This window comes from Silene latifolia, chromosome 11 (genome assembly GCF_048544455.1).
Source record: "Silene latifolia isolate original U9 population chromosome 11, ASM4854445v1, whole genome shotgun sequence".
In the NCBI taxonomy this organism is placed as follows: Eukaryota; Viridiplantae; Streptophyta; class Magnoliopsida; order Caryophyllales; family Caryophyllaceae; genus Silene; species Silene latifolia.
Genome location: NC_133536.1, coordinates 62,960,607 through 62,970,902, shown reverse-complemented (window position 1 = coordinate 62,970,902; position 10,296 = coordinate 62,960,607). Strand labels below are relative to the sequence as shown.

The window sequence follows — 10,296 nt, the reverse complement described above, 5'->3', positions numbered from 1 at the left end:
TACCGTCAAAGGTTCTGGTTCCCACCCACAGGTATGGATGCATGACAAGGGAACTGAACCAAACAGAAATGATCAGGAGCCTGGATACAATAGATGAATTGAGAACGAGCGCTCGGATACGCCTAGCCTCCTACAAGCAGTCAGTCGCCAAAAGTTACAACAAGAACGTAAAAATCAGGTCCCTGGAGGTAGAAGACATGGTTCTCCGAAGGTGTTCTGTTTTGTCCATATTTCGCAGGGCTGGAAATACGACCAGGATAGAATAGTATGGGGGTTAACTAGTATCATTCTACTTTGATGTTATCGTGATCGTACCTTTGCATGGTTGATTATAATGTAAATAGAAACGAAAGTAAAAGTAATGAACAATAAAAGAAAACATGACACATAGATTTATACGTGGAAAACCCTTGAAAGGGAAAAAACCATGGGCACCAAGCCAGAAGAGTATTTTCACTATGTAATTGGGAGAATATAAGTATGATAATGATAATGCTTGTAATATTCTCTAAGTACTGTGTAGCTTGTAGTATGTATGTTTGTGTGAGATAATGTAGAATGCGTTGTGTATGTTCTCCATCAAATGTCCCATCTTGTGATGCTTGCTCCTCTTTATATAACCTTCTCCAAACGGTAGAGTAATCTTCACATTAAGAGAAAATATTCTCTCTTAATTGCGTAATTAATTGCCTCCTTAATTGCTGTCTTGATTGCTCCTTAATTGCGCATTAATGCCTATTAATGCTCCTTCTTTATGACAAAATCTTTCTCTTAATTACCATATTTAAGTGGTAATAATCTTATATAGTTATCCTTAACTTGGTCAAATGTTGACCTTACATTTGACCGTTGTCCTCTTATGCCTGGTGCCAGGCTCGAGTTACCCTGACAATCCTGCCCTTATTGTAAGGCCAGGGTTGAACTTAATCCTGGAGATGATGCGGGAGTCTAGGCTCAGCGACTGGTGCCTAACTTGAACTACCCTGTCGGACTTACCCTAATCGTCAGGCCAAGGTATAATTCTATCATGTTAGTAGTGCGAAATTCTAGGCCCAACAATTTCCCCTTATCTCCTTATTATCGCTGGGTCAGGCCATTAATAAAGAGATAACCTTTTCTTTTCATCTTTAGACAACTTCTCCAGGACGATTCAGCGTGCTTTATCATTAAGAAAACGGCTAGTTGCAGTAAACCCTAATTTTTACCGTCTATAAATAACTTCTTCACTTCATGCTTTATTTGTCACCAAAAACCGAGTAATTCCCTGAATTTTTTTTTGAATTATTCTTTAATCTTCATCGTAAAAACCCATAAAACAACCAAAAATTTCATCATGGTTACTAAGAGAAAATCCACCATGGGTGCTGTTACTCCCAGCACTCCAACGTTTCCTAATCATGTCGAAACAACTTCTGAAAATCAACCCATCATTCTTGGAGATGCATCCTCTGTCCAGTTGTTCATACGGTCACTATCTTCTACAAAAATTTTGAGTTTAAGTCGACGAAGGCTCTCGATGAACAACACTCTTTCCCTAATCGTCTCAAACCTGAGTTTGAGAAAATTTTGAAGGATAAAGGGATCATTACTGCTGATTCTGACGTATGGAATCCTGAAAGTCCTCCCAACAGGGCGGACTGCCTATATATTTATCAGGACCAACTCGGTTGAGCCTCACCTGGCGTATCTCAATTATAATGCCTATATCGCTGGTAAGTATTTTGTTCGCTTTTTTCTTCCCTGCAAGATTTGTTAGTAAAAAGCCAATAAATATTAAACAGGGTATACCTTTTTTACAGTTGACGATTGGCTGTCCAATATTGATTATCCCTCTGAAAGGGTAACTACTTTCCTGGCAATTCCTCTTATAGAGAGGTCGTGGCCATTTTGCTGCGGGGTGGACTGCATTCTTCGTTGTTTGAAGGCTGAAGGCTCCTTCAAGGTTCCTAAACATGTTAAGGCTGCTGGGGCTTCAACTTCTTGAAGTAAGACTTTCTTTTCTCTGACATTTTTCATTTGTGTTTTTAATGTGGTGCTTTGTTATATTGCTAATTTAGTTTTGTCGCGTTCCAGCCACTAGATCTTCTACCAGAATTGTCAATTTCGGCATAGCAGACTTGAATGCCAGGCTTGCCAAAGTCAAGGAGGAAGGTTCACAGGCGGCGGGAATGTCTTCAGTACTAGGACTGATCCTGATAAGCTAATTGATCTGACTGATGCCCCTGCCATTCCAGCTCGGTATATTCAGCATGTTATCCTGTACGTCCGATTCAATCATGTCGTCTGCGTACAGTTGACCTGGCTTGTCTTTGCCCCACTATATGAATCAATAATGTTTGCTTCTTGATCAAGTGTATTCGCGGAGTATGTGTGAGTCAATGTTCATTTGCTGCGACAAGGCAGGGTAAGACAAGTATTATATTGGAAAAGTATCCTAAGCCGATGGAGGCGACTGTGTTTCGTGAGAAAGAGGAATTATGGTGCTCGGCAGGCGAGGAATAATTTTTGATCGGTGTTAGTATCTAGCCCTGACAAGAGGGATGTCATTCGCAGAAATGTCAAACAATGGTATTTTGTCCAACCAAGGAGAATGTCCTTGGTAGAATCATTAATCATTTTGTACGTTTGCCCGGGGGAATGTCCCTGTAAAGATAATTTTATGTTTTGTTAGTCCTGGCCAGGAAGGTTATCCTTAATAGGATAGATATACATTTTTCTACTTTTGCCCCAGAGGTTTTATTAATGATATAAAGTTCGTCTTTCAGACTTGCTTTTTTTTAATCCTGTCATTCTTTTCAAACCTATTAACCTGTTTTCTTCAAACCTGTTAACCTGTTAAACTTGTTTTCTTTAAACCTGTTAACCAGTTTTCTTCAAACTTGTTAACCTGTTTTCTTCAAACCTATTAACATGTCTTACGTTTTAATTCTGTGTAGATCTTCAATCATGTACAATTTTTCTTCTTGTAATGATTCAAGTGGGTGGGATCCGGCATGACTGGAGAGCTTATGTCCCCTGCCTGGCTGGAGGGCTTGGTATTCGGCCTGTCTGGAGGACATTTGGACATGTCGTCAGGATCTTTCACCTTCTTACCCGTCACAGTGCTGCCCAGCTGTTGTAGAGGTGTGCAACAAATAGCTGGGTTAGGCAATTATTTCATGCCTGATTGGTCCCGCATTTGCCGTATCTGGTGTGGGTTACCAACGTTCGTTTGGCACGACAGGGTGCAACATAGATAAAAAGTACTTAATAAAAATATAACTGAAATTTAATAGAGTAACCCATAATTCAAGCAAAACAAATTTGGTTAGAACATCCAGCATGTGAAATGCAATTAAGTAGGCAGGAAAAAAATGCACATTGTCACGTAACATGTTCAGGAAAGGCACGACATAGCACACATTCAGATGAGTAAGTTTGGAGTTTTTACCTAGAACATGCAGGGCAGAAATTACCACAAGTATGATTGTGCTTTTAGGTGGGTGACATTACAAGATATTGGAATCATGTCTCCTTGCAGTGTTTGTAGCATGTAAAGTTCTTGTCCGATGATTGAGTAAATTTAGATATAAGCCTTCCCATACATGGACTAGATTGCCTGCTGATAAAATGATTTTTGTTTGGGAATACTTTTTGTAGGACAAGGTCCCCTTCCCTGCAAACTTGATGATAAAATGATATTCTTGGCCGCATCTCTTGGTTCTTCAATCCGTCGGGGTCAGGGTGACATTTGCTTCTACATGGATTGCAGCAGGGATGACTTCTTCACAACTGTTTTGGTATTTTTCTACCGAATTAGGTTAAATTAGGTCAAAGTGGTCTTATGCGTTATTTGAGGAAGGACTCCTGCATCTACTCGCAAGAAGCTGTTCTACATACCTGTTGATAGCAGGAAGTTTCCTGACCTACTCCCTGGTTTTTCTCCTGCTTCCTCTTTCAATCCTCAACAATCGCCACGCAGCATGTCTTCTGGTAAGTCCCTACAACTTTGATGCCTGATGTCTTTACTTTTTTTACCTGATATTCCCTGATGCCTAATTTCTTGCTGACAGCCGGTGCCAGAATTGATCCCTTAGAGGCCATCCTCTAGAGTGCAAGGAGGAAGAGGGCTGCTGGGAGCCCTGACACCCCTTTTGTCTCCAAGAGAAGTGCTCCTTCCCCTGCTGCTACTTTTCAGTCGCCTCCTGCTCGTTCCAGTACTGCTTGATCTACCCCTGAGCCTTTGGAAGCCAGTCCACTTTCACGCCATCGTCCTATTCCTCCGTCGAGCCCTGCTGCCGTTGGCGGAGGTATCACTGCCCATTTTCCTGCGAGCTTTGGGAACGTGGATCTGGTCCTCTAATGGCTGCTATGGACCAGCTTCTGTTTCCACCACTAGTGGAGGCTTTCAAGTAGTTTTCCCCTGAGGAGATGGCTGAGAATGATGTGCACAATGCTTTCATGGTAAGTATGCCCCTTCTGCTACCCCTGACCTTTCTAAACCCCTGTGTGGTGCAGACTTTGTAAGTATTTCTAAACATTTGGTTTTGTGATCCCCGTCGTGGTGGCGGGTTGTACTTCACACTTTTAGCCATGCTTGCCCAAGTGGCAGGTTTGGCCGTATTTTGGAAATTGCTGATGCCTGGTTAGCAGGAAGGCTTCTATCTTTATATATCTTGTATTGTGTGTGTCGCCTTTTCTGCCTACTGGCAGACTTAGGCACATATTAGGTAGTCGTGTCAGCTCGGGGAGCTAGTCTAGACTTATGAATATTGTCGTGTCAACCCAAGGGCCGATTTAGACTTTTGGGGAGGTGGCTGTGTCAACCCAGGCAACTGATTTAGACCTGTCGTGTCAACCCAAGGGGCTGATTTAGACTTTGAAGGTGGTCGTTTCAACCCAGGGGGCTGATTTAGACCTGTCATGTTAACCCAGGGGGCTGATTTAGACTTTGAAGGTGACCTTGTCAACTTAGGGGGCTGATTTAGACCTATCGTGTCAACCCATGAGGCTGATTTAGACTTAGCTAGTTGTCGTGTCAACCCAGGGGGCTGATTTAGATTTAACACCGCTTTGACTACTTAACCTTGTTCATGATGAAAAGTGTGTTCATCATGTTTAAAGCCAACAGCGGCGTACCTCAGACAAGTTTATCGCCATTCTAGGACTAGTGGAACGTTGCAGGATCCTGGTTGCTCAGAAATCCCTGCGCTCCTTATGTTTTTGCATGCATGATGGGGCCCTGACTACCTCGAGTACTCGGTGTTGATAGCTATCTTTGGGGGTGGTATCCGGGTAGCTACGTGAGCTTTGAGCTGTCGGCCACGCCCCCTTTCGTATGTTCTACAAGCCGCTTCGTGAGGGTGCCCCTACTAGGGAATTAGGCTAGGCATGTTGGAGTGCCATGTACCTTGTCACCCCGCATTCACAATTGACAATCATGTTGGTAACACTCTTAACGTACCATAGACGTTAGAGCCCAAAGTGGTATTTCAAAGAACCCAAAATAGAAAAATCAAAAGTCTATCAAAAAGGATGTGAAGTACATGGCGCTATCTCATGGGGTTCCAGAGCAACGTTGGACCCAGGAAGCTACAGGCCACACAGCTCCAATAGCAGTTTCAAGTTTAAAGAAATACGAATGAAAACAAGTACAATAGAAAACTAATAGTATGCCTACTATATTTTTCCTTTTTTTTTGGGTTTTTTGAATACAAACTCTGTACACTAAATTCTACTTGTTATCAAAAGTGATACCTCTTCAGGTGAAGTATGTTCCATGGTTTGTGTATTAATTGAACATCCATGGTCATTAATCTATACGCCCCATGTCCAATAACGTCTTCAACCTGGTATGGTTCTTCCCATTTATAGGCAAATTTGCCTACTTTGCGGTTTTTGGTGTTTTGGAACACCTCACGGAGAACCAGGTCTCCTACCTCCAGGAGCCTAATTTTTGCGTTATTGTTGTAGCTTTTGGCGACTGACTGCTTGTAGGCAGCCAGACGTATCTTCGCGCTTGCTCGCAGCTCGTCTATCGTGTCCAGGCTCCTAATCATCTCTGCACTGTTCAGTTCCCTTATCATGCATCCATACCCGTGAGTTGGAACTAGAACCTCTGATGGAATCACCGTCTCTGCTCCAAACACAAGGTTGAAGGGTGTTTGGCCTGTCGCCGTCTTTGGTGTAGTTTTGTCTGACCACAGTACTAGTGGCAACTCATCTGCCCACTTTCCTCCTAACTTCTCCAACCTCCTCAAATTTTCAATGATGATTTTATTACTAGATTTAACTTGCCCATTGGACTTTGGAGTTCTGGGTATTGACTTTTTCAGTGAGATGTTCTACCTAGCACAGTATCCTTCTGAGTCGTTTGACACAAATTGTGATCCGTTGTCACATATTATTTCTGATAGGATATCGAACCTGCAGAGAATGTTAAATTTGATAAAAGAAATGACTTGCTTATCTTTTACCTCAGTGAATGCTTCTGCCTCTATCCATTTGGAGAAATAATCTGTCATTGCGAGCATCCACAGTCTGTTTCCTGGGGCCCTGGGCAATGGGCCAACAATGTCCATTCCCCACGCCATGAACGACCATGAAGAGATGATTGGGTGCAAAGGTTCTGCTGTCTGGTGGATTATTGGTGCTGACCTCTGGTAGGCGTCACACTTTCGAGCGTATTATACTGATGCCTTTATTGTGGGCCAGAAGTAGCCTTGCCTGAGAGCTTTGTTTGACACTCCTGCCCCCTGCATGGTTTCCATATTCACCGCTGTGGAGGGCATGCAACACAGTCTGTGCTTCTTGCTTGTTCAGGCACCGTAAGTAAGGTCCTGGCAGTGATTTTCTGAAAAGCATATCGTCTATCAGTACGAATCTGGAGGCTTTCATTTTGAAACCCCTTTCCTCCTTTTTGTCAGATGGCAGCTTGCCATCTATCAACCAATCTAAGTAAGGCGTGCGCCAATCTGGATCAGCTGACTGGTCGTCTGTGTTTGACAGAACCGTTGCTCCATTCTCCACTCCTACATTCTGCTGGTCTTCCAGCTCTCCTCTGTCTATCTCTTCTGCTTTTTGGATTGATGGTTCCAACACGTGCGCGATGGGTATGTTGGCCAGCTCCGTTGGTTTGAAAGTTCCCCCAGAGTTACCAGGGCATCTGCATCCACGTTCTGGTCTCTGGGAACCTACTTAAGCTTGCAGTCTTTGAATTTCTGCTTTAGCTCCTTTGCTACTTTTAAGTAGGCTATAATTTTTGTGTCCGTGGCTACATATTCATCATTTACGTGATTAACTATAAGCAGGGAATCACTGTATACCTGTAGGTTTCTGATTCCCAAGTCTAGAGCTAGCCGCAGCCCTAATATCAAAGCTTCATATTCTGTTTCGTTGTTAGTAGCCTTGAATTCACAACGGACTGCTTGTGCTATCAGATCCCCTTGTGGAGATTGCAGGATTAGGCCTACCCCTGCCCCCCTTTTATTGGAGGCGCCGTCGATATGCATCTACCAAACTTCTGCATCCTTGTCCCCTTTGAGGGTCAGGATCTCCTTATCAGCCAGACTTTGGATAGCTGGGCTAAAGTGTGAAACGAAATCTACTAGTGCCTGTGACTTTATCGCTGTCCTCGGGTCATACCTAATGTCATATCCACTAAGGTGTACAGACCATTTTAACATTCTTCCTGATAACTCAGGCTTCCTCATTACAGATTTTAGGGGATGATTAGTCACAACATATATGGTATGCGACTCGAAATAAGGGCGTAATTTGTAAGATGCAATTATAAGTACAAGTACCAGCTTTTCGAGGGATGTGTACCTGGTCTCTGCTGGTAGTAGAGATTTGCTTACGTAGTAGACTGGTCGTTGCTCCTTATCCCGCTCCCTGACTAGGACTGCGCTTACTTCTACCTCTGTGATGACTAGGTATAGGAACAATGGTTCTCCTTGCTCTGGTTTTGACAACATCGGTGGGGTGCTGAGATAGTGTTTCAGCTCTCTGAATGCTTTCTCGTGTTCTTTGGTCCATCCGAATCTTTGACTCTTATTTAATATATCATAGAATAGCCTGCATCTGTCTGATGATATTATAATGAACCTGCTGAGAGCTGCCACCTTTCCTGCTAGCCGCTGCACATCTTTTGGCTTTTCTGGTGACTCCAGCTGTAGTATTGCCTTTATTTGTTCTGTGCTGGTTTCTATTCCTCTCCGGGTCACTATGTAGCCTAAGAACTTCCCGGATGAGACTCCAAAAGTACATTTGGAAGGGTTAAGCTTCATTTTATACTCTCTGAGTGTGTCGAAGGTTTCTGCCAGATGTTGCATATCATCCTTAGCTTTCTTCGAATTTACTGCCATATCATCGATGTATACTTCCATAGTTCTCCCTATCTGCTCTTTGAACATTTGGTTGACTAATCTCTGACAGGTAGATCCCGCATTTTTCAGGCTGAAAGGCATAACGTTATAGCGGTATATCCCCCTTCATAACATGGATTTTGTCTTCTCCTGGTGTCCTAGGTCCATCTTGATTTGGTTGTAGCCATTCCAGGCGTCCAAAAATGTTAGCATCTCGTGTCCAGCTGTGGCTCGACCATGACGTCAATATATGGCAACGGGAAGGGATCTTTTGGACATGCTTTGTTGAGATCGGAGAAGTCCACGTATACTCTCCACTTCCCATTCTTTTTGGGCACTACCACTACGTTTGACAGCCACTCTAGATACTTTACTTCTCTTATTTTGTTTGCTGCCAGCAGGTTGTCTACCTCCTGGTTGATTACCTTGTTTCTCTCTGCTCTCTGATGCGAACTTTCTTCGTCTCTGTTGGATAGGCTTACATCCTGGATCTACACTCAGCTTGTGTGTTATGATAGATGGGTCTATCCCTACCATGTCGTTATGGGACCACACGAAATAATCCATGTAGGCTGGCAAGAATTTGATTAGGAGTTACCTGGAGTCGCCTGTGCACTCTGCCCCTATTAGCACCATTCTTTCTGGGTGCATTCCGTCCAGGTTGATTTGATCTAGCTCCTCGGCTGGGGGCTTGATGGACTCGTTATGGACGTGCTGCTTCTGTAATTGCTATGCTGGAGGGCTAGTTGTGCACTTTAATGCCTTCTTATAGAATCCCCTAGCTTCCTCTTGGTCTCCACGTATCTCTTCTACTCTCCAAGGTGTAGGGAACTTCACACATTGATGATATGTTGAGGGGATCGCTTTCATTAGATGCAGCCATGGTCTTCCAAGAATGACATTGTAGGTGGATGGTCCATCAATGACTAAGTATCTTACTTGTTTGTTTATTCCTCATGCGTAGGTTGGGATCACGATCTCTCCTAGTGAGTTATCTGTTTCCCCACTAAATCTCACCAGTGGGATGGTCTTCGTCTGCAAGTCCATCTCGCTGAATCCCATGTTTTCTATGGTTTTCAACGTGATCAAATTGACTGAGCTACCAGTATCTACCAGGACCTTCCTTACTATACAATTGGCCATTGATAGTGTTATAATAAGTGCGTCGTGGTGTTCCTGACTGTCATGGACATCTTCTTCGTCGAAGGCGACAGCGGGCTGGTCGCCATAGGAGACTCCACAAGAGGTTTCTGGCCTGTCGCCCTTAGTTTCGGTAGCGTGTCTCTTTGCTGCTGAATATGTCAAACCACTTAGGTCTGAGCCGCTTGTTATCACAATTATTATTTTGGTGCATGTAGGCGGTGTGGAGGGCTTCGCCTGCTTTGTGGAGCCTACCTTATCTTGCTGGTTGCCCCCACGTGGTAATATGTGTCTCAGGCCTCCTTGTTTTTACATGCGTCTGATCTCCCTGCGCAAAGTGTAACAATCCTCTGTAGTATGTCCAATATCACGATGAAATTCTCACTTCTTCTTGCTATCCTTCCTCCAAGCTTATCAATTTATTGGCGGCCTAGGCCATCTTACCCCATCTCCCATTTCCCTTAGTGCTTTCAGAATTCCCCCGATTCCAGTTGTGAATCCATACTCAGCCAGAGTTGGGAGTTGTTGATTCTCTTCTCTGTTGTCGATTCTGTTTACTCCTCGACCGTATGGTTTGTATCTCCCCTCCTTCCTTTCAGTAGCTTATTTTCTGCTTGACTTCTCTATGGTCGGTGTACTCGACACGCTTGGTGTGCTTGCCCTGGCGAGCATATCTTCTTCCCGTCTGATTGCTGCCGCGACTTTTTCCCGAACTGTCTCAAAGCTGTGGCAGGGATGCATTGTCAGTAGGTTATATAGGTCTGAATTATGGTGTAGGCCCCTCCTAAATGCTTCTAATGCTGTCGAGACA

General features: G+C 43.7%; 1 protein-coding gene across 1 annotated transcript; it reads right to left on the bottom strand.

Moving 5' to 3' along the window:
• Positions 1-6,648: 6,648 nt before the first annotated feature.
• On the bottom strand, positions 6,649-7,490 carry LOC141613491 (uncharacterized). Its single transcript, XM_074432231.1, has 2 exons — positions 7,305-7,490; positions 6,649-7,164 (listed from the first exon to the last, which is right to left on the bottom strand). Exons 1-2 carry the CDS (start codon positions 7,488-7,490, stop codon positions 6,649-6,651), a joined length of 702 nt encoding a protein of 233 aa, XP_074288332.1.
• Between the last annotated feature and the right edge of the window lie 2,806 nt (positions 7,491-10,296).

What these genes read in the sequence shown, in the direction of transcription:
- LOC141613491 (XM_074432231.1), bottom strand. Translation starts at nt 7,490, where the DNA reads ATGCATATCGACGGCGCCTCCAATAAAAGGGGGGCAGGGGTAGGCCTA. An exon ending in TGGGAATCAGAAACCTACAG is followed by an intron (nt 7,165 to 7,304) that starts GTATACAGTGAT and finishes GTAGGTTCCCAG; the next exon opens with AGACCAGAACGTGGATGCAG.